Here is a 25,560-nt window from a genome sequence, read left to right on the forward strand (position 1 = left end):
AAAATATGCTGCTGGTTAACATTTAATACTTGTTGCTCCATCCCGTCCACTGTAACACGCTTTGATCCTCGGTGAAATGTCTACATTGTGGTCAAGTTGATGATTAAGCCTGTCAAACTATTCGAGGCAACACTCTGGAGCTCATCTAATGAGTGAAGATGGTTCCTACGATTACACATGGCAACCTGATTATGAGAATGCTCACACGGGTTCATATAAGTGCATACCGAGTCCTTTCGTCCGGGAGATTCATACCTCCGAAAGGAAGGTGTTCTCGAGGAAGGCGCGGTGTGATCGTGCATTGCCATCTCGAAGGACGAACCCAACGCCAAAATGTTGACTGTAGAGCTGGACAATAGGTTGGAGGAGCCTATGCACGATCCTCAAATTACACTTGATGGTGGTGAAAGGCAATCGACATCTTTTTATCCTGGCTGCCTCCACGCTGTTCTGCGACGGAACAATCCTACACTCGTCCATGAAGACAAACGGGAGCCATCGATTTAGGTGTCATTGCAGGCGTTCCTTTCACCACTTTCTTCGCGCACTGCAGAGCTCTGACTATTGAGCTATGGTTCCTAATGGGCGAAAATCATCACGTGGAGGCTGCTGCGTACTGTGTGGGTCGAGACAGCCCTCTCAGTTGCCTCCAAAAACATGAAGCGTAATTCTGTGGCATCATTTTTGAATAGCTGAGATCCATAAATCGAAGGTAGTGGTAGTCAGCTGGTATTGTTGACTATGGGCGACCATTGCGTATCAGATCTTAAGTGTTTTGTGTCTCGCCATTAAGGATGAATGTTCAGATATCTTCCGCAGCCACCTTTTGAGCTACATAATCAAGCTTCTGGGCCCTTTTCATGGATCTCATTCTCATTCCACGAAGCTTCCGAACTGCAGCTACATCTTGCCACATATTTCGGCTGACAACCACTCGGCCATTGTAAAACACTCATCTAAAGATAGTTGTACGGTTGTCAGGCGAAATATTGCGGCAACATGTCGACGTCATCAGGCTGCAATTTCGAAACTTCATGAAATACTCATAACGTCGGGAAAACTTCAAGAATGAGATATAATTCTGTCAGTCCTCTGCTTAGATCTCTCGGTCGGTAAGAGTTTTGTAAGAGTACGATTCGTGCCCCAATTAGGCACACAGTTTTGACCCGTCAGAAAATTTCACACGTGATGTAAGTACGATGGCTATTTAGAAAGTAAGCTCCGATGGCGCGCGAAATGGAAACCACAATGAAAATCCGATGAAACTTTGCACAGATGTGTTGGGCAGTGTCTCTAGCATTCCTGCCGATCGCATCGCGTCGTTCTTTTCAGTTCTGAGCACACAGTGAGAACTAGAGAGATAGTGTCTCCTGCCAAATATGAGAGCCTGGTGAGAGATTTCGCCTGATGTGATGCAAACCACATAACATAAGTGTCATGCGTTTCCTTCTCCATGACAATTCTCGGCCGCTCCCTGCAGTGGCAATGAAGTTGCTCCTGCAACGTTTTCAATGGGAAGTGTTTGATCACTCACAATACAGCCCGTAATTGGCACTCTCTGAATTTCATATCTACTCACACGAACCGTTGGCTATGAAGACAACGTTTTGGCACAGACCACGAGCTGTAGACTATCGTAGACAATTGATGAAAATCAAGGTGACCGCCTTCTATGACGAGGGTACTGGAAAGTTGGGGAAACGTTACGACAAATGTCGCAGTCGGAGAGGCGACTGTGTAGAGAAGTAGCTGGAAAGTATAGCTAACTGTTGCAAATAGAACATTTTTCATTTTCACAGTGGTTTCCATTTCACGACCGATCGAAACTTAATTTCCGATTACCCTCGTGTCTTGTAGACGTCACAACCAGTGAAATGTTTACTTTGAAAGAACGTGGCAGCAATACGTTAGAAGCACTTTACACTTGACTCACATTTGCGAGGACAGCGGTTCAAGTCCGCTTCCTGCCATTAGGATTTATCTTCCCCGTGATTTCCATAAACTAGCCGGTCTGAGTGGCCGAGCGGTTCTAGGCGCTACAGTCTGGAACCGCGCAACCACTACGGTCGCAGATTCGAATCCTGCTTTGGGCATGGATATGTGTGATGTCCTTAGGTTAGTCATGTTTAAGTAGTTCTAAGTTCTGGGTGACTGACGACCTCAGAAGTTAAGTCCCAAAGTGCTCAGAGCCATTTGAACCATTTCCATAATCTGCTAAAAGAAAGTGCCGGGATGGTTCTTGTGAAAGAGCATGGCCAATTTCCTTACTCATTCTGGGCTAGTGCTCCTTGTATGAGAATTTCGTCAGTGACAAAAGTTAAACCCTAATTTTCCTTCAAAAATGGCTCTAAGCACAATGGCACTCTGATTAATAAAATTCTTTTCCGGGCTATTATGCCGTGGTCTGATGGATTTCGCATTGTAACCTAACGTTTCGTCCCCTTCTGCGGAGGACATCTTCAATGGGGTTCGTGGCTTCTGTTAACTTCCGAAACACACACTGTCTCACTACTGACTGTCAGTAGTGATGTCCTCCGCAGAAGGGGACGAAACGTTGGGTTACAATGCGAAATCCATCAGACCACGGCATAATAGCCCGGAAAAGAATTTTATTAATCATGACAGTTCCGGCCGTGAAAGTTTACATTTTACACTATGGCACTCTACATCTGAGATCATCAGTCCTCTAAACTTATTACTACTTAAACCTAACTAACGTGAGGACAACACACACATCCATGCTCGAGGCAGGATTCGAACCTGCGACCGTAGCAGCCGCGTGGTTCCGGACTGAAGCGCCGAGAACCGCTCGGTTACCACGGCCGGAAATTTTTCGTCCTTCAAACGCTGTTCAAAGTCTTATTTGATGAAAATAAAGATTACTTGTAACACCATTAGTCACTTATGACATAATTTTCACGTTTTCTGGTGTGTCAAACGCGGCCTTGCGACGTTTTATCAAGTAGCCTAGAAGGAAAACTTAGTATTCAGAATGAATTTTTCATTCTGCAGCGGAGCTTTCGCTGCTATGAAACTTCCTGCAAGATTAAAACGATCCCGAGTTCGAGTCTCGGTCCGGCACACAGTTTTAATCTACCAGGAGGTTTCGAAAGCTCAGTGACTGTAACGCTGCGAAGAATCACCCAACAAGACAAGAGACGCAGGTTTGGTACAAGCAACACGGAGGAGAGAGTCTGGCGTAGAAACCGGTCGCTATAGCTCCGGTGCCTGATGATCAAGCCTTTTGCTGCACGTATGGTCTCTTACCGACAGCCGCTTGTTAGAAATGTCAGCAGCTGTCCCGCAGGATAACTTGCCATGCAAACAGCTGGCCACTTCAGGCTACTGTAAACCTACAGAAACGTACAATTTTAACTTTAGCTAGCTAGTACTAAAAAGAACTTGCCTTTCTTGTTTCTTCTCAGGTAAAGGACTGAAAAATTCGATCGTCCATTCCTATCCGGCAACTGAATCGATGAAATAATGTTGAATTTGTAGGTGACTAGTACTCAAACATTCACAGGTAGTTGGTACTGGCGAAAAAGCACTCTCTAAGACCTAGATAACCCCATGAGTTTATAAATATGCTAATTATAGAATCAGACCTCTTAACTAACTATTCCTGGATTTCAACACACAATTAAATTAACCACGGTGTATTTAACACATTTTAATTTCCGTTGCTGTTTCAGAGGCACCTGTCTGATTCATCAAAGCATTTTTGTTTCACCTTTTTGTTTCATCTCACAGCGTTCAGGTAGCAGATCTGCAAAGATAAGGGGAGGAATTCAGAGTTCAGGCTTCTGACTACAATGAAGTGTATATAGATGGAACATTAGCTAAATTTGATGTGGATAGGGATGTAACAGAGCATGGCCCATATGAAGAAACTGTACAAATATTGTCTTTATGTAGGAAAACGATAGAAATCTTGAATGCGGATGAGTGGTCAAGCATCTGACTATTGGTCGTACCGAGTACGAGTCCAGTATTGGAAATAGTATGTCATTTCGCTCGGTCCATATGGACTAACGGGGTAAGGAAGACAGAACAAGAACGATGAGAGTGGGTTCTGCACATAATTCAATACTGCAGACGTGGTGAAGGGGGTACGGGTAAGACGAAGCATAAATTTTCTTAGGTGACTGCTCATTTCACCAAAGGCGTACCAGACTCCATAGCAGATGTCGTTGACGTAAGTTAAGGCGGTGACGCTAGAATAGGGAGTAGGCGATTCGAGTCCAAAGCGTGATATAAATTTTTGTCTCTTAGTACACTACTGGCCATTAAAATTGCTACACCAAGAAGAAATGCAGATGATAAACGGATATTCATTGGACAAATATATTATACTAGAACTGACATGTGATTACATTTTGACGCAATTTGGGTGCATAGATCCTGAGAAATCAGTACCCAGATCAACCACCTCTGGCCATAATAACGGCCTTCATACGCCTGGGCATTGAGTCAAACAGAGCTTGGATGGCGTTTACAGGTACAGCTGCCCATGTAGCTTCAACACGATACCACAGTTCATCAAGAGTAGTGACTGGCGTATTGTGAAGAGCCAGTTGCTCGGCCACCATCGACCAGACGTTTTCAATTGGTGAGAGATCTGAAAAATATGCTGGCCTGGGCAGCAGTCAAACATTTCCTGTATACAGAAAGGCCCGTACAGGACCTGCAACACGCGGTCGTGCATTATCCTGCTGAAATGTAGGGTTTCGCAGGGATCGAATGAAGGGTAGAGCCACGGGTAGTAACACATCTGAAATGTAACGTCCACTGTTCAAAGTGCCGTCAATACGAACAAGAGGTGACCGAGACGTGTAATCAATGGTACCCCATTCCATCACGCCGGGTGATACGCCAGTATGGCGATGACGAATACACGCTTCCAATGTGCGTTCACCGCGATGTCGCCAAACACGGATGCGACCATCATGATGCTGTAAACAGAACCTGGATTCATCCGAAAAAAATGACGTTTTGCCATTCGTGCACCCAGGTTCGTCGTTGAGTACACCATCGCAAGCGCTCCTGTCTGTGATGCAGCGTCAAGGGTAAACGCAGCCACGGTCTCCGAGCTGATAGTCCATGCTGCTGCAAACGTCGTCGAACTGTTGGTGCAGATGGTTGTTGTCTTGCAAATGTCCCGATCTGTTGACACAGGGATCGAGACGTGACTGCACTATCCGTTACAGCCATGCAGATAAGATGCCTGTCATCTCGACTGCTAGTGATACGAGGCGTTCCGTATTACCCACCCATTCCATATTCTGTTAACAGTCATTGGATCTCTACCAACGCGGGCAGCAATATCGCCATACGATATACCGCAATCACGATAGACTACAATCCGACCATTACCAAAGTCGGAAACGTGATGGTACGCATTTCTCCTCCTTACACGAGGCATCACAAGAACGTTTCACCAGGCAACGCTGGTCAACTGCTGTTTGTCATGTCAGCACGTTGTAGGTGTCGCCACCGGCGCCAATCTTGTGTGAATGCTCTGAAAAGCTAATCATTTGCGTATCAGAACATATTCTTCCTGTCAGTTAAATTTCGCGTCTGTATCACGTCATCTTCGTGGTGTAGCAATTTTAATGGCCAGTAGTGTATTTCACCGGGCGAGGGGAGCAAGGTTGATGGCCTACAGATGTTGATCACCAGACGAGAACCAACATACTAAATCCAATCAATGGACCGTGCTACAGTGGATAAGACAGTACATGACGAGACTGAATCTGAGATGGCAGGGAATGGCATGGGATTAAACAGTATGCTAGTACCCCTGGGTACCACTACAAAGCGCCTGGGCAGATTTCACGGTGTTATCAATAAAACTGTCTTTGAAGTACCCAATCTCATTTATCACGGTGACAGGAATATACGGATGCGCAACAGGCGTTCGAGTTACATCCTTGTCGCCGGCTCGCCAGACACATGAGAGAAAAATTGTGAACACGAGTTCTACGTCTACGTATGTACTCTGTCAACAACTGTACAGAGAGTGGCGGGTGATACAACGTAGAAAAGTAGTCGATTTTCTGTCCTATTCCATTTACTTATCAGTGGCCGTGCGGTTCTAGACGCTACAGTCTGGAACCGCGCGACCGCTACGGTCGCAGGTTCGAATCCTGCCTCGGGCATGGATGTGCTGTTCAGATTGTCTCCTAATCTCCTAAATCGTTTATGTAGATCAGGAACAGCAGAGGGCCTGTAACACTTCCTTGGGGGATGCCAGATATTACTTCTGTTTTACTCGATGGCTTTCCTTCAGTTACTTCTATCTGTGAACTTTCTGACACGAAATCGCTAATCCAGACGCACAACTGAGACGATAGTCCATAGGCGCTCACTTCGATTAGAAGTCGCTTGTGAGGTACGGTGTCAAAAGCCTTCTGGAAACCTAACAACATGGAATCAATTTGACATATCCTGTCAATAGCACTCGTATCTTTGTGAGAATAAAGAGCTCGTTGTGTTTCACAGGAACGATATTTTCTGAATCCGTGTTGGCTGTTTCTCAATAAATCGTTTTCATCGAGGTAACTCATAATGTTCGAACACAGAGTATGGGTTCTGCAACGTGCTCACATACTGGTCGCAAGGTTGGTACAGTGCTGGATGGTCGTTGGTGTATGTGGACATGCTTAAACATATCTCTCCACTGCATCTCACACGTGTTCGATGGGCTTAAGTCAGAGATACGGGCAGGCTAGTCCGTTCGCCGAATATCCTCTTGTTCCAAGAGCCCCTCCACATGCGCTATTAATATGAGTTCGCAAATTGTCATCCATAAAAGTCATGCCAGGGCCGACTGCACCCCTGAAAAGACGCACATGGAGAAGGAATACATTGTCGAAATACCGTTGATCGGTGAGTGTACAGTGTTCACAGACTTGAAGATCAAGACGCCCACGCAACATTATGGCATCTGATCCGTAATACCTGGACCACTAAAACGATCATTTTCAACAATGTTGCCGGGTGCATTATGTCTGCCGGCCGGAGTGGCCGAGCGGTTCTAGACGCTACAGTCTGGAACGCGCGACCGCTACGGTCGCAGATTCGAATCCTGCCTCGGGCATGGATGTGTGTGATGTCCTTAGGTTAGTTAGGTTTAAGTAGTTCTAAGTTCTAGGGGACTGATGACCTCAGCAGTTAAGTCCCATAGTGCTCAGAGCCATTTTGCATTATGTCTTCCCACCCCTCTTCACATTATTTTAGCCATAGAATCATTACTCGGAAACGGTAGTTGTCGGGCAAGGACACCACCCCGATTCTGTCGGCGTGTCTTTGTGGAGTACGAGATTACGTGCTTTACAGTCGCATTGTTTGATGTCTGTCCGTTCTTGCAACGGTTGTCTGCTGTTGTAGTTGAACGTGGTCGACCATCTTTTCTCTTTCGGTTAGCAGTGCGAGTAGTTCGGAACACTCCCGGTGCACGTGACACGTACTGTGAGGAATACCAAAGTCCTTGGCTACACTCGTCACACACTGTCCTTCTTGCAGTTTTCTGATCACCCTTTCCCGTTTGAAGTCATGCAGATGTTGTCTCCGAGCCACGTGGTAGTGAAGAACACCATCACAGTGCACCGTAACTGCACACTAATTTACAAACTTCGTCTTTTTCCATTTCCTGCAGTGCCTCGCGTTGCGGCAGTAGCCCCATATGGCACTATAGTCACCCTGAACCCTTCCACATTATGTCCAACTTTCTATGCACCTCTGAGACCTCTGGCAATATGCTCCCGCACTTTCACTCATTTCCACCAAGTAGTTCACATGTTATGTTACTTTGTTTGTCTCGTCCTTAAGTTTTTTTAGCATTGCGGAATGCAAAGACATTCACTATTAATCTTGTAATCAGATACTCTTTCTCATCGTTGTATGGGTTCTGGTACATTCATCCATTTGTAAAAAGAGGCTGCCATTTATTACATCAGGAGGAAATTTTATCCAAGTTCTTCTTATGTTCTTTTCGATAGTATAACGTCGGCACTTTCATATAGACAACAGCACTGTCAGAGAAGTATCTTATAGTGTTGCTTATGACTATCTGATGAAGCGTTTGAGTCTATTGAGAACTTTAGAGTCTTATTACTGAGTTCTATTAACAAAATAATCGAGCCAATCATACATTTCCGAAGAGACTCCTTAGGATCGTATATTGGTCGGTAGTCGACGATGTGGTGCAGTGTCAAACGTCTTTCGGGAATTTAGGAAGATGTAACCTGCCTGTTCAGCTGCACCTGTTGTCTGAACGATACTATATATGAATAAAGAAAGTCGTGTGTCGTAAGAGTGCTTTTTTAGAATTCGTGCTGAGAATCTTGTTATCCTCTAAGACAGTTATAATTCCATGGGATTCACGGGTAGTCGCTGAGGTCCTGGGGATAGTCTGGGCTCGAGAGAAAATACGTTTTGCCAAGGTAGTCAGTACTCTCTGTACAGATGTGTTGGTAGTACCATCTCCGCCTAGTTCTCAGTGGCAACTGGTCGGCTGTTTCATCACTATCTTTCGTGGACTAGAGGTGGCCGACACCATTGGTGGGGTAATTTTCCTATGTTTGTTTTCAACGTGAGGTGTGGAACTGGCGTTGGACATCGCTAGACTGAATACTGGCAGAGTGATCGCCTCCTCACAGGCAACAGTCTTTGTTGAACTACGAGCTGTTTAGTATCAAGGTACAATTAAGGACGAAAATGAAGGAAACAAGTCTCATTGAATGGGGGCTGCAACACTTCTGATAACGACCAATCTAATGGATGGGGACGCTACGTTCTATGGTCCACATGGTGCCATTATTTTATCAAAATGTGACCACTGTCATTCAGCAACGCATGACGCTTGTAGAATATCATTTTATGCACACATTCTTTATTAGCTACACACGGCTGAGTAAGGAAATATAATATGGCCTATTCGAAGTAATCACCCTGGCAGTCGATTAGAGTAAATTACAGAAACCAGGGCCGGCCGTTGTGGCCGAGGGATTCCAGGCGCTTCAGTTCGGACCGCAGGTTCGAATCCTGCCTCGGGCATGGATGTGTATGATGTCCTTAGGTTAGTTAGGTTTAAGTAGTTCTATGTTTTAGGGGACTGATGACCTCAGATGTTGAGTCCCATAGCGCTCAGAGACATTTGAACCATTTGAGCAGAAACCAGGGAACACCTAAATCTGAAGGCTTCAGTGTTCCCGAACGCAAGTACAGTGTACCACTTGCCTAGCTCTTTCGTTGTTGTTCGAGAAGAGCAGGCAGCCTATGTTTTCTCCATCTCCGTTGTCTCTCTCGGCTTTATCAAAGACACAAACATGCCGCACGCTCTACGCTTACGTGGCACATTCTCCTCCTAGAAAGAGTTACTGATGAGATACATCGCTCACACAATTCGCAAAGTAAAGTTGAGGGAGAAAATCTTTGCAATTCACGGCATTCCTTCGCTGACAACTGGATGTGTGCAGTCTCCCGGAAATATGTTCTGAATTTAAGTTATTAGATGAATGATGGCCTTTGGGCCGAAAATGAATATTTTCTGTTCACATGGAACAAATACAGAGATATTTATCCTAACAATGGATCAGTGTGAAATTACCGTCCCGCAGCTCTTAGTTTCCAATGTGAAGGCACAGGCCTTCGCTCGAGATGATGGCTCTCGTCACATTTACACTCAAAACCTCGTGATGAGCAGAAGGCCAGGTAGTGTACACTATCTGAAGCTGCAGCGGACAGATGCAATAGTACATGACACGCAAATAATGTCATTGCAGTGTAGCTGTATTTCGTCGAGAGAGAGATTTCTACCTACTGCGATCAGAGCAGTTTTTAATTGCACTTCTGTTAGCTAACCAAGCAGGGGAGGCTAAGACGCGTGAAATTTTTCCGTTAGCTGTAATCTACGATCAGTTGCACTGGTGTTTCATAAGCAGCATCTCCTCTTGTAAACATTATGCTCGGGAAATCCGCAGAGTCAACAGTAAATATCCACTTCTTTTTCACATAAGTGCCCATGAATTAATACCGTGTGAAGTCCCTGTATTGATTAGATGATAAAATTGTATCACAAATGCATAATGGCACGTAAAATTTTCTTTGAACCAGATGGGCTTTTACATTTCATTAGGGCCTAACTGTTTTTTTACGTTACATTTGGTTGCAATGTTCAGTGACCTGCGAGGCTGAAGGCTTTATATAAACTTACGTATTTGCTACGAGAAAATAGGGAATGACCGAGGAAGCGACTGAATAAAAATGAAAAATCATAAAGAGAGGTCTTGTACTTACATTTTTTCTATTATCCAATAAAAGTTAACTATCCTTTCATAAGTATTGTCCGAAATCTTCTGGATTAAATTTTCTGGTTAGAATTTGCCTAATATTGCAAGAAATACAGCATTTTATTGCGGTAAAGTGTACATTTTGACCGTAGTAATTAAAGTACAATTACGAAGATCGACTGCAGTGTGTATCAATTTCGAAGCCGATGCTCGAACGCCTTATAACTTCTAAACCACGAATTGTCCATAGCAAAAAATGTTGTTAATATTTTAGGAAGAAAAGAAAAATATAAGCTACAGAGACTGAATGGAACAAGACGAGCACTAGCGACAAAGTGCCAAACAGGCGTGCAATGCCAGCAGCTCAGTAATACATTTTTGCTGGAACACAGGCAGCGCCCGTTTCAAAATGTCCCCTTGCTCTCTACTGCACATAAGAGTAAAGTCGGTATTAGCAGACATAAGCAGCACATGATCCTATCTCCATCTTCTGACTCTTATCTTGCTTTGTTGTTAGCATCGCTAGCGACTGCAGAGAGCGTTTACATCAATGGACAAGAGCTATTATCTTCGAAACCTCTTTCGCTCGTTATTTCAGCAACAAAATGGAGGACACAGTTCCTATAGACGGATCCTCCTTTGTATGCTCACGCGAAACAATACAAAATATAGACTTTCGTCGAATACAGGATCTACAATGCGGCTTGGTGTCTACGCAGGTCCTAAGATTGATATCCGGTTTGCCTTACGAGTTTTTTCCTAGCGGTAAATGGACTTTCACCTCCGGCAGCGGATTAAGTACGCTAAAAAAATTTAAACTGCGCTGTGGTTGGCATTCCATGCTAAGATTTCACCATAACTGAATGTCTGAGCCTGTTCTTCGTTGGAGAAGACAATGCTTTGTAACGGAATACTTATTTGGACCAACTCTGACGTTTATGGCACCCATACTTCCATATCCTACAGTTGCAAGTCGGGTGTCAACTCTTTCTATTTTATTAGAAGAATATAAGTGTTTTTCTTAGTGTAGACCGATTTTTGTGATCTTTCTAGTTTTGCTGTCACTACTGATGAAAGAGAAATTTCAATATACCCAGCACAATTATTGTATCTGTTTTTGGGACAAATAATTTTGTTTGGTACCCAGCTCTGTAACAGACCCAGTAACGAAAATTAGTGTGATGGAGGGTAGGAACTAATGTTATAATGTCCCTTTGAGGATTAGATCATTAGGGACACAGTACAAGCTCTTCATTAAGCAATACGGGGAAAAAAACTTGCCGTGTCCTTTTCAAAGCACTTTCTCCGCTTTAATAGATTTCGAGAAACCACGGAGAACTTAAATCTGGTCGACTAGATGGGAATTTGAATCCTATCACATCCGGATACAAGTTCATTATGTCATCTGAACTACCGTGACACCTGTAGTGAGCACTGACGTGGTATCCGGAGATGGCAAGTTCGCATCCTGGTGATGGAAGTATTGGCCCTCAATCAAAAATTAGAGAGAGATGATCCTCAATGATGTTTACATCCATTTTCTCCGTTAAAAGATAAAAGTCTCCGCAGTGTCTCCTAGAACTCGGACAAGAGAAACGTCTATCTCAAAGACATTGATGGATTTTAGAGCCATTTGATGATGGTGGTAAGTTCCTATGGGACCAAACTGCTGAGGTCATCGGTCCCTAGGCTCACATTCTACACTACTGGCCATTAAAATTGCTACACCACGAAGATGACATGCTACACACGCGAAATTTAACCGACAGGATGAAGATGTTGTCATATGAAAATGATTAGATTTTCAGAGCATTCACACAAGGTTGGCGCCGGTGGCGACACCTACAACGTGCTCACATGAGGAAAGTTTCCAACCGATTTCTCATAAACAAACAGCAGTTGACCGGCGTTTCCTGGTGAAACGCTGTTGTGATGCTTCGTGTAAGGAGGAGAAATGCGTACCACCACGTTTCCGACTTTCATAATGGTCGGATTGTAGCCGATCGCGATTGCGGTTTATCGTATCGCGACATTGCTGCTCGCGTTGGTCGAGATCCAATGACTGTTAGCATAATATGCAATCGGTGGGTTAAGGAGTGTGATACGGATCCCAACGGCCTCGTATCACTAGCAGTCGAGATGACAGGCATCTTATCCGCATGGCTGTAACGGATCGTGGAGCCACGTCTCGATCCCTGAGTCAACAGATGGGGACGTTTGCAAGACAACAACCATCTGCACGAACAGTTCGACGACGTTTGCAGCAGCATGGACTATCAGCTCGGTGACCATGGCTGCGGTTACCCTTGACGCTGCATCACAGACAGGAACGCCTGCGATGGTGTACTCAACGACGTACCTGGATGCACGAATGGCAAAATGTCATTTTTTCGGATGAATCCAGGTTCTGTTTACAGCATCACGATGGTCGCATCCGTGTTTGGCTACATCGCGGTGAACGCACATTGGAAGCGTGTATTTGTCATCGCCATACTGCTGTATCACGCGGTGTGATGGTATGGGGTGCCATTGGTTACATGTTTTGGTCACCTCTTGTTCGCTTTGACGGCACTTTGAACAGTGGACGTTACATTTGAGATGTGTTACGACCCGTGGCCCTACCCTTCATTCGATCCCTGCGAAACCCCACATTTCAGTAGGATAATGCACGACCGCATGTTGTAGGTCCTGTGCGGTCCTTTCTGGACACTTTCTCCCACCAATTGAAAACGTCTGGTCAATGGTGGTCAATGGTGGCCGAGCAACTGGCTCATCACAATACGCCAGTCACTACTCTTGATGAGCTGTGGTATCGTGTTAATGCTGCATGGGCAGCTGTACCTGTACACGCCATCCAAACTCTGTTTGACTCAATGCAGAGGCGTATCAAGGCCGTCATTAGGCCAGAGGTTGTTGTTCTGGGTACTGATTTCTCAGGATCTATGCACCCAAATTGCGTGAAATATAATCACATGTTAGTTCTAGTATAATATATTTGTCCAATGAATACCTGTTTATCTTCTGCATTTCTTCTTGGTGTAGCAATTTTAATGGCCAGTAGTGTACTTAATCTAACTTAAACTAGCTTACGCTAAGGACAACACACACGCACTCATGCCCAAGGGAGGACTCAAACCTCCGACGGGGGGAGCCGCGTGAGCCGTGGCAAGGCGCCCTAGTCCGGGCGGCTACCCCGCGCGGCCGATCGACTTCACGACTTGATATTCAACATATTCTGAATGTCATTCTTGTTTTCTGTTTTATATCTCTTCTACGGAAAAGAAAAGAATTTAGAATTATATATTAATACCTTCAGCTGCTGACTGGCGTTGATATATATCAACAGGGAAATGTGTGCCCCGACCGGGACTAGAACCCGGGATCTCCTGCTTACATAGCAGACGCTCTATCCTTTTTTTTAAATTTTTTTTTGTAATCACATTTAGTTCGTATAATTCGTTCCAGTTGTTCGTGGCGGACGTCCCCTGACGATCGTGGAAGTTCGTTATTGATCCCTTCACGCAGTTTTTTTTTTATTACAGAGGGCAGCTAACCCTCTGACCGAACACGCTGAGCTATCGTGCCGGCTAGTCCATCTGCGCCACCGAGGGCACAGAGGATAGTGCGACTGCAGGGACTATCACGCGCACGCCTCCCGCGAGACCCACATTCTCACTTTATATATCCACACACTACATTCATAGAGTCCCTACCCAACACACTCATTACTTGTGGAAGAAATTTTTACCAAGTTCCCTAAGAGTCCGGGTAATATGTGTGCATTCGGACAGAAGAGGAAGGTCATGGCCGGTATTGCCAGAACTGTATACTTATATGGATATGGTGTCTTCTTTAGGACATATCCGAAAGAACAGACACCGCTTATGACCTGCAGCCGTCTAAAACGAAATTAGAATTATATATTAATACCTTAGCTGCTGACCATATCCATATAAGTATAGAGAAGAAATTGGCCTGTAAAGGGCTGTAGTTGATGTTCCATATTTCGTCTGTGAGTGACTTAATAGCTCCGTTTGTTTCCTTCCGTCGCAGGTTGCACCCCTTATCGACATCGCTTACCCGTGCTGTAGAGCAAAGGGATGTGGCGTTGTCGATCATAACCGGACCATTGGATAAGGACGTTAAGTTGTGTGGCAGTAACTTGTCTGCTGTCACACGGATTCATCCCATCCTTCTTATCATTTTCGTAATCAGGAATAATAATACGACAAGAACAGCGAGAACATGCGACATGCTGACGGTTTGACAGACGGACACACCAGGCTCGGCGGCTGGCTTACTGCTGTTCGAGGAGTATAGGCTAGGAGCCGGCGATGTAGACTTTCTGATCAAAAGTATCCGGACACCGCTATGTAATGAGCAACTGGTTACCAGATGTCATGTGAGGCACACTCACCAGCACAAAAGCAGAATGGCAGTATTGCGTTGACAGTAGAGAATGTTATAAAACTGGTTATGGTCAGATAAATGTACTAACCGAACACGAATCATATGAAATGACTGATTCCATATTTACAACAAAAATCCAGAAATCCACCACTACATCGCTAGACGAAAATGTTTAAATATCAACTTGTACAAACACTTAATGTAATTACAATGATGATTATGGACTTCTCAAAAAAGATAAACAATTATTTGTATTTTATTTATGAAATGCATGTTCCAATGATGATTTTGCATAGATAGATCGATTTGCATAAATAGACCGATAAATCTTTGCTTTTAGTTAGTTGTACAAGTTTGAAGTGTGACGATAGAGTACAAGTCATGTGCGTTATATTGGTATGTATTGTGAAGTAATAACTGAAAATATTTGCTTTATTCACCAGAACGTCCACCAGTGTTTACACGATTTCGTAGAAGCAACCCAAACATCCTCTATACGATCATAAAAAGTCATACAAAAAATGGATGACGGCCGCCCGGGGTGACCTAGCGGTTCTAGGCGCTACAGTATGGAACCGTGCGACCGCTACGGTCGCAGGTTCGAATCCTGCCTCGGGCATGGATGTGTGTGATGTCCTTAGGTTAGGTTAGGTTTAAGTAGTTTTAAGTTCTAAAGCAGCTTATGACAACAAGAGGGTGGTGACTGACAGAAGAAGCAGTGTCAGCAGATTTGGTCGGTTAGAAGAGCTCAGGAGCTTTGAACGTGGACTAGTCATTCGATGACTGAGCAAAAAATCTACCAGCGACATTTTAACCCTTCTAAAGAAGGCTGCCGGTGAGTGTGAAGTGGAAACGTGAAGGAACAACTACGGCTAAACCAAAGCCACGCAGGTTTCGTGCACTGACGGACAGCGACCGTCGGGCATTGCAGAGGGTGACAGTGGAAGATCGCAGGAAATCAGCGGGAGAAATCATTCGTGAGTTCTAAAGTGCTACCAGCAGTCCAGCTTACTGTGAATGTGCGTAGGGAGTTAAAAATAATAGGGTAGAAGGGCTGAGCAGCCCATCATAAGCCACATATTTGTGTAGTCAATGCTAAGCGACGCTCGAGGTGGTGTAAAGAGGCTTGCCACTGGATGACTGGAAGCGGGTGATTCGGAGTGACGCTACATCCTGTGGCAATCTGATGGAAGGGTTTGGGCTTGGCGAGTGCCTGGAGAACGTTACCTGACGTCATGAGCGACGCCAACAGTTAAGTACGGAGACGGTGGTGTTGTGGTATGGTGTTGCTTTTTGTGGTCCCTTTGCTGCGCTTAAGAAAACGCTAAATAGGACGAACACACTTCACAGAATTGCGTACTGCATACGGCAGGGGAACAGTTCGGACACGATAAGTGGAATGATCATATAAAACGATGATGTCAAATTAAACACCTTTCAGCCGTCAATTTTCAACCTTATTTTAATAAGCAACCAGTTTCAGCGCTTTATTACGCCATCTTAAGGCCCCTGTTAACAGTCGGAAGGTGATGTTTGAAGTGGTCACTGTAGCAAGCAGATATCTACTAATACCAGTATTTCTGGTCCGTGCTTCGATCACAAAAGAGGAAGATTGTTCCTACACATCGGTCAGGGGCCTGAAGATGGCGTAATAAAGCGCCGAAACTGGTTGCCTAATATAATAAGGTTGAAAACTGACGCTTGAAAGGTGTTTAATTTAACATCATCAATCGAACAGCTGAGTACCGCGACCATCGCTAAAAAGATGGACATACAGAGATATTAAACAATAGTGAGAAAAGCAGATGGCAGACTCAGATCCATAGGAAGAATCTTGAGGAACTGTAACACGTCCACGAGGGAAGTGGCTTACTCAAGCCATTCTTGAGTACTGTTGATCTGTCTGGGAGCCCTACCACATAGGACTGATAGAAAGGACATAGAATATCTACGTCTTCATCTACATTTATACTCCGCAAGCCACCCAACGGCGTGTGGCGGAGGGCAATTTACATACCACTGTCATTGCCTCCCTTTCCTGACCCAGTCGCGTATGGTTCGCGGGAAGAACGACTGCAGGAAAGGCTCCGTGCGCGCTCGAATCTCTCTAATGTTACATGCGTGATCTCCTCGGGAGGTATAAATGAGTAGGGGGAAGCAATATATTCGATACCTCATCCAGAAACGCACCCTCTAGAAACCTGGACAAGTTACACCGCGATGCAGAGCGCCTCTCTTGCAGAGTCTGCCACTTGAGTTTGCTAAACAAATCCGTAACGCTGTCACGCTTACCAAATAACCCTGTGACGAAACGCGCCGCTCTTCTTTGGATCTTATCTATCTCCTCTGTCAACGCGACCTGGTGCGGATCCCACACTGATGAGCAATACTCAAGTACAGGTCGAACGAGTGTTTTGTAAGCCACCTCCTTTGTTAATGGACCACATTTTGTAAGGACTCTCCCAATGAATCTCAACCTGGTGCCCGGCTTACCAACAATTAATTTTATATGATCATTCCACTTGAAGTCGTTCCGCATGCATACTCCCAGATATTTTACAGAAGTAACTGCTACCAGTGTTTGTTCCGCTATCATATAATCATACAATAAAGGATCCTTCTTTCTGTGTATTCGCAACACATTACATTTGTCTATGTTAAGGGTCAGTTACCACTCCCTGCACCAAGTGCCTATCCGCTGCAGATCTTCCTGCATTTCGCTTCAATTTTCTAATGCTGCAACTTCTCTGTATACTACAGCATCATCCGCGAAAAGCTGCATGGAACTTCCGACATTATCTACTAGGTCATTTATATATATTGTGAAAAGCAATGGTCCCATAACACTCCCCTGTGGCACGCCAGAGGCTACTTCAACGCCTGTAGACGTCTCTCCATTGAGAACAACATGCTGTGTTCTGTTTGCTAAAAACTCTTCAATCCAGCCATACAGCCAAGATTCAACGAAGGGCGGCACGTTTCGTCACGGAATCGTTTAATCGGCACGAGAGTGTTCCGGAGATGTTCAACAAACTCCATTGGCAGACATTACAAGAGAGGCGTTGTGCATCACAAAGAGATTTACTATTGAAATTTAGAGAGAGTGCTTTCTAGGAAGAGTCGGGCAACATAACGCTCTCATCTACATACATTTCGCGTAATGACCAGGAGGAGAAAATTGAGCGAATTCGAAGACTAACCGACAATCGTTCTTCCCACGCGCTATTTGCGAGTGGAACAGTGTCGAAGGGCTCAGTTAGTGGTTCAAAAAGTACCCTCCGTGACACACGCCATTACGTGGCTTGCGGAGTATGATGTAGATGTAGACTTTTTATCAGCATGACAATGCTCCCTGCCACAAAGTAGCATCGATTCGTGGGAAATAGCATTCCTGAATTGGAATGGTCTGCCCAGAATCTCGACCGGAACTCAGTGGAACACCTTTGGGGTGTGTCAGAACGTGGACTTCGCCCCAGACCGCAATGTGCAACCTTCTCTGGTTTCGGATCTCGAGCAAGAACGGGCTGTCATTCCTCCACAGATACTCACACACCTCATCGAAAGTGTCTCCAGAAGAGCTAAGACCGTGGACAAACCCTGTACCGATGTCCGCTAATAGATGTCCTGATACTTTTGATCAAATACTGTATTTTATCCTTTATTTTCTCTGTCAGTGACGTATGTCCACGATACAAACGCAAGACTAAAGTCTACAAGCCCTCGTGCCTTTCATCGACACGAAACAGTTACAAATAAGCAACGACAATCTCGTCAAAGCAACGGTTGGCGATGAAGCACTCCTCGCCGAATCCCAGGCTCTTCCAGAGCCAAAAGTGCCGTAGAGACCTAGTAGACCTAGTAGATAGTGTCGGAAGTTCCATGCGGCTTTTCGCGGATGATGCTGTAGTATACAGAGAAGTGGCAGCATTAGAAAATTGCAGCGAAATGCAGGAAGATCTGCAGCGGATGGGCGCTTGGTGCAGGAAGTGGTAACTGACCCTTAACATAGACAAATGTAATGTATTGCGAATACATAGAAAGAAGGATCCTTTATTGTATGATTATATGGTAGCGGGACAAACACTAGTAGCAGTTACTTCTGTAAAATATCTGGGAGTGTGCGTGCGGAACGATTTGAAGTGAAATGATCACATAAAATTAATTGTTGGTAAGGCGGGTACCAGGTTGAGATTCATTGGGGGAGTCCTTAGAAAATGTAGTCCATCAACAAAGGAGGTGGCTTACAAAACACTCGTTCGACTTATACTTGAGTATTGCTCGTGAGTGTGGGATCAGGGTCGGGTTGACAGAGGAGATACAGAATATCCAAAGAAGAGCGGCTCGTTTCGTCACAGGGTTATTTGGTAAGCGTGATAGCGTTACGGAGAGACTCTGCAAGAGAGGCGCTCTGCATCGGGGTGTAGGTTTCGAGAGGGTGCGTTTCTGGATGAGGTATCGAATATATTGCTTCCCCCTACTTACACCTCCTGAAGAGATCACGGATGTAAAATTAGAGAGATACGAGCGCGCACGGAGGCTTTCCGGCAGTCGTTCTTCCCGCGAACCATACGCGACCGGAACAGGAGAGGGAGGTAATGACAGTGGCACGTAAAGTTCCCTCCCCCACACACCGTTGGGTGGCTTGCGGAGTATAAATGTAGATGTAGAGGTTAACATTTTCGCCACTCGTCCACACGGCACAGTTCCAGTTCGTCGAGAAACGGGAGGAAAGCAGTGGCAACACGCCGCCTGGAGAATCGTCGGACTGGTCTGGTCTGAAAAGCTTAGCGCGGCTGCGGCGGGCGACGGCGTACCTGACGGCGAGCAGCATGAGCGGCCAGCAGCAGCAGAGGCAGTAGCACAGCGCTTGCGCCCTTGCGGCATCCATGGCAGAAGGCAGTAGGCGGCAGGCAGCAGGCAGCCAGTCGCGTTATAAGCGCGTCGCCCCCTCCAGCACGCGAGTAATTGCGTCCGGAAGGCGCGCAGCTTTTGCGGTAAGCACGAGCCCCGAGCCCCCCTCCACGCTACCCCTCTGCGCCGCCAGGCAGTTCTGCGAGCGCCAGATAAAAGCGCCGATAGTCCGTGAAAGCGCGTGCCCGCGCAGGATAACAATCGCCGTGACGGACGCCTACGTAACATGTGTCGCATTACGTCGCGCCTCCCAGTCGCGGTGGCTTCTTCGCCCGGGCACAACACGCACCTCGGCGAAGTGTGATGGGATTCTTTCCCTCCGTATTGTACAGGGTTTATATTTGAAGAGCTCTCTGCGCATGTGTAACAAATCGGTGGAGAAACGAATGTAGATTCGTCACTTGCTCTGCCTTTAGGTATTCACTCCGTGTCGAGTGCGTCTCGGGAACAGACCGCATGCCGTGCGGTTCTAGGCGCTACAGTCTGGAGCCGAGCGACCGCTACGGTCACAGGTTCGAATCCTGCCTCGGGCATGGATGTGTGTGATGTCCTTAGGTTAGTTAGGTTTAACTAGTTCTAAGTTCTAGGCGACTGAGGACCTCAGAATTTAAGTCGCATAGTACTCAGAGCCATTTGAACAGACCGCACTTTCTGTGTGGGAGAATTTAAAAAAAGCAGTGATGGTTGTGTGTGATGTCCTTAGGTTAGTTAGGTTTAACTAGTTCTAAGTTCTAGGCGACTGAGGACCTCAGAAGTTAAGTCGCATAGTACTCAGAACCATTTGAACAGACCGCATTGCCTGTGTGGGAGAATTTTACAAAAACAGTGATTCGGTGACTGAAGCACAGAGGACATTTGGCAGTGATCGTGGATTGCGTAATATAAATGATACTCCGATAATCTGGAAACGTTTGAGAAGACCCGTTCGACAGTGGCCAAACCGAAATCCGGCCGACCGAGGCCATCAAGAACGGGCGACCCGTGGTGAGTGTAAATCCGTCTGTTCGTGACTATCCTAATCTCTCCACTTGTAAGCGTCCAAATTATTTACATTTGAATAGATCATTAGTGCAACGAATTCTGAAAAAAGATCTTAAACTGCACCCTTACCAAATAAAAATGGTGCAAAAATTAAAGCTTCACAATGCCATAGACTAGAGTTCGTTAATGACGTGTCTGACTGCTCTTTGAACGCTCACGTCAATAAGCAAAATGGAGCGAAACGAATCCTAAACAAAAGCATGAGAAACTCCTTCATTCGCGAAAAGTTACTGTATGGGCTGTGATGTCAGCTCGAGGAATAACTGGCCAGTACTTTTTCAAGGACGAGGGCGGTCATACAGTTACAGTGAATTCGGAACGTTTTGTGACGTTGTTAAACGATTTTTCGATGCTTGAATTGCAAAACATTGTACATGTGTCGCATTACGTCGCGCCTCCCAGTCGCGGTGGCTTTTGCACCCGGGCACAACCCGCACCGCGGAGAAGTGTGTTGGTACTCTTTCTATACGTATTGTACAGGGCGTCTCAAAAGAAAGTTTATATTTGAAGAGCTCTCTGCGCACGTGCAACAAATCGGTGGAGAAACGAAGGTAGATTCGTCACTTGCTTGGCCTTTAGCTATTCACCCCCATGTCGAGCGATTCTCAGAAACAGACCGCACTTCCTGTGTGGGAGAATTTTACAAAAACAGTGGTTCGACGACTGAAGCACAGAGGACATTTGGCAGTGATCGTGGATTGCGTAACACATTCTGTACGTGATCCCGGATGCACTTCGATCAGTTGCTGAACATGATGTTTCTCGATTTCAAATTGTTGCAGAAAACGGTGGATAGAATATTGAACATGTTTTGCGCCAGTCACGCGGAAATTAATAATCTGATCTGATTCTGATTGATGCTTTTTATGCGGTTTTTGGCCTCAAGAAAATTAAAAACAGATGCGATTGATGCTTTTTGGGCGGCTTTTGGCCTTCGGACAGTTAAAAACCGATGTGAGTGTAATGATACTCCGATAATCCGGAAACGTTTGAGAAGACCCGTTAGACAGTGGCCAAACCGAAATCCGGCCGACCGTGGTCATCGAGAACGGGCGAATCCGTGGTGAGTGTAAATCCGTCTCTTCGTGACGATCCTAACCTCTCCATTCGTGAGGGTCCAAATTATTTAAATTTGCATAGATCATCAGTGCAACGAATTCTGCAAAAAGACCTTAAACTGCACCAAATCAAATGGCTCTGAGCACTATGGGACTTAACATCTGAGGTCATCACTCCCCTAGAACTTAGAACTACTTAAACCAAACTAACCTAAGGACATCACATACATCCATGCCCGAGGCAGGATTCGAACTTGCGACCGTAGCCGTCGCGCGGTTCCAAACTGAAGCGCCTAGAACCGCTCTGCCACACCGGCCAGCTAAAACTGCACCCTTACCAAATAAAACTGGTTGAAAAATTAAAGCTTCAGGATGGCAGACATAGACTAGAGTTCGTTAATGATGTGTCTGACTGCTCTTTCAACGGCCACGTCAATAAGCAAAATGGACCGAAACGAATCCTAAACAAAGGCATGAGAAACCCCTTCATTCGCCAAAAGTTACTGAATGGGCTGCGATGCCGGCTCGAGGAATAACTGGCCCGTACTTTTTCAAGGACGAGAACGGTCATATAGTTACAGTTAATTCGGAACATTATGTGACGTTGTTAAATAACTTCTCGATACATGAATTGCAAAACTTTCGTGGTTTCAGCCAAAGAACATCGTTTCAGCCAGACGGAGCCGCAGTACACACGTCCAGTGCCTCTATACTGCGAATTCGTGAAATTTTCCTTGGCAAATTTATCTCCAGGAGGGGTGACATAAACTGAACATCACGCAGTTTATATTTAAGCCCCGTGGATTTTTACTAATGGGATATGACAAATCTAAAGTGTATGTCAATAATCCGACTTCTCTGGAGTAATTAAAAGAAAATATCTTTAGCGAATTGGCAGACGTCCCCGTGTCTACATGCCGAACCATCGAAAAAATTTTTGTTCATTACTTAAATGAGTGCCGCAGGCATGCTGGTTTGCATTTAAATGACATTATTTTTAAGAAATAAATTTCTTAACTGTATATTTCAATAATAAATAACGATTTTGTCGATATACTGCAATCTCTATTTTAGTTTGAAACATCAAAAACATACTTTCTTTTGAGTCACTCTGTATATTAATGATTGGCAGACTACATTAACAGCAACCTCAGACTTTTCGCACCTGATGCAGCTATCTTAATTGAAAAATAAGTGTGATAGGACCTTTACTGTTTACTATGTACAGGATAATTATAATTAAAGTTAAACTTTCAAACCGCTGTAGAAATAACACCACTGGCCAGGATGATGTCAAATTGCAACGGAATATTATCGGAGAAGGGGGAAAACGTATGGCAGAAGAAAAATAAATAGTTACAAAATGTAGCAACAGCATCATAATGTAATAGTGGCCGACTACAAATGACAAATGAATCATACAACAATGCCTAAGGCGTACGTTTGACAAACTGTACTTCTCATTGTATTATAATGTTAGTTGTGCAAGCGCATCCACCACGGCTAGGTAATCTCACATTTGATGGGAAAAATCAGTTTTTAATTGATCTGAGGCCTAAACCCGCATAAAAAGCATCAATCACATCGGTTTTTAATTGTCCTGAAGCCAAAAATCGCTTAAAAAGCATCAATCAAAATCAAATCGGATTATTAATTTCCATGTGACTGGCGCAAAACATGTTCAATATTCTGTTCAAATGGTTCAAATGACTCTGAGCACTATGGGATCCAACATCTGAGGTCATCAGTCGCCTAGAACTTAGAACTGGTCATGGCGAACGTCGCAGGGGCGAAAGGAGGAAAAGCCGTGTATCCGACGAGTTTATAGCAACTTCAACGGTTCGCGCGCATGACAGGTATTTTCATTTAAGTATTCTGACATATACAGCGTCAACTGTTGATCAATTTTCACTCTATTTTCTTTCTTCTGCCATACGTTTTCCCCCTTCTCCGATAATATTCCTTTGCAATTTGGCGTCATTCTGACGAGGGGTGTTATCTCTACAGAGTTTTGAAAGTTTAACTCTAACGGTAATCACCCTGTATATAAACGATGCGTCCGAAGCTGTTTAAGGCTTTTCGCAAATGATGCGAATCTCTATAACACAGTAGCAACACCAGAAGAAAATAACGATTTGCAGGAGGACCTGTGGTCCTCTATTATGCCCATCCCGCCTGGACATCCGCCCCTCGTACCTTCTACAAGTCCCTTCAAATCCTGGAATGCCATGCGCTCCGCCTCGCCTATCGCCTATCGCCTATCGCATCCTCTACGACTTGATTCCTTTCCGACACCTCCTCCTCTTCCTTGAATGGATACGGATCCTTTACACCTCCCGTAAACCTGATCCCCCTCATCCGCTAGTCTCTTCCATCCTTTCCCACTCCCGTCTGCTGCCACGCCTGTACACGTGCATGCCATCCGCTCGCTATCTAACCACACTCCATACCCTTGCCCAAGGTGGCTTCCGCCAACTCTCCCTCCTACCAGCTTCGATCCTCCCCTACCTCCTCCTGTGTTTTTTCTCCAGGGCACCCTCTTCCCCATCTCTACCTCCTCCCTTCCTCCCCCTCCTCTTTCTCTCCCCTCCCCCCTCCTTGGGCTTCCACACGCCCCCTGCCCTCTCCTCTCGCCCTCCCTTCGCTTTCTCGCTGGTGCCCGAAGAGTCTAAGTCCGTTATCAGCGCGTTACGTAACGAAGGTCACGCGTTCTCTATATAAGTGGGCAGTACACGCCAGCGGAATCATTTCGCTGTGAGCTCTATCTGCAGCAGCACTGAAGCACTATGCCTCGTCGACGTGTGTATCGTCAACGTCGCCATCGCATGTCAGTGTACAAACACATAATAAGCCTCGAGAATAAACTGGGCACAAATCGAACTGCGCAAACTGTCATATTGAATGGACCCATTTTTTTCTGTGGATGTCGAGTTAATTTCACTCTTGACGTTGCCACAGGGAGTACTGGAAGTGGACGGTTTACTCTCGCTATAGTCCGATGTGAGAATGCCTCTCTACCTGGACTCGAAACATTCGCCGACCGAGATGTCATCGCTGATGACCTCAGATGTTAATTCCCATAGTGTTCAGAGCCATTTCAACCATTTGAGTTATGGTGATCCGAGAGGCCAGAAACAGCGGACAAGTTCTTGTTGTCCACCTCTCACAATCCAGTCTATCATTTATATTGTGCTCGAGACGCCATGTTGCTACATTACAGGACATTAAAATTGCTACACCACGAAGATGACGTGCTACAGACGCGAAATTTAACCGACAGGAAGAAGATGCTGTGATATGCAAACGATTTGCTTTTCAGAGCATTGAAAAAAGGTTGGCGCCGGTGGCGACACCTACAACGTGCTGACATGAGGGAAGCTTCCAACCTATTTCTTCTACACAAGCAGCAGTTGACCGGTGTTGCCTGGTGAAACGTTGTTGTGATGCCTCGTGTAAGGAGGAGAAATGCGTACCATCACGTTTCCGACTTTGATAATGGTCGGATTGTAGCCTATCGCGATTGCGATTTATCGTATCGCGACATTGCTGCTCGCGTTGGTCGAGATCCAATGACTGTTAGCAGAATATGGAATCGGTGAGTTCAGGAGGATAATACGGAACGCAGTGCTGGATCCCAACGGCCTAGTATCCCTAGCAGTCGAGGTGACAGCCATCTTATCCGCATGGCTGTAACTGATCGTGCAGCCACCTCTCGATCCCTGAGTCAACATATGGGGACATTTGCAAGACAACAACCATCTGCACGAACAGTTCGACGACGTTTGCAGCAGCATGGACTATCAGCTCGGAGACCATGGCTGCGGCTACTCTTGACGCTGCATCACAGA

General features: G+C 45.4%; 1 protein-coding gene across 2 annotated transcripts in view; it reads right to left on the bottom strand.

Moving 5' to 3' along the window:
* LOC126298389 (hyaluronidase B-like) overlaps positions 1–19,694 on the bottom strand; it is a 183,490-nt gene extending 163,796 nt beyond the window's left edge. The window contains exon 1 of one of the 2 annotated variants that reach the window (XM_049989696.1): positions 19,517–19,694. In XM_049989696.1, the coding sequence (XP_049845653.1) occupies positions 19,517–19,590 (74 nt within the window). In that variant the 5' untranslated portion in view covers positions 19,591–19,694. The remainder of the gene's footprint in view (positions 1–19,516) is intronic. The other variant, XM_049989695.1, reaches the window with a different exon arrangement.
* Positions 19,695–25,560: the final 5,866 nt, after the last annotated feature.

Source organism: Schistocerca gregaria, chromosome X, assembly GCF_023897955.1.
Source record: "Schistocerca gregaria isolate iqSchGreg1 chromosome X, iqSchGreg1.2, whole genome shotgun sequence".
Lineage (NCBI taxonomy): Eukaryota > Metazoa > Arthropoda > Insecta > Orthoptera > Acrididae > Schistocerca > Schistocerca gregaria.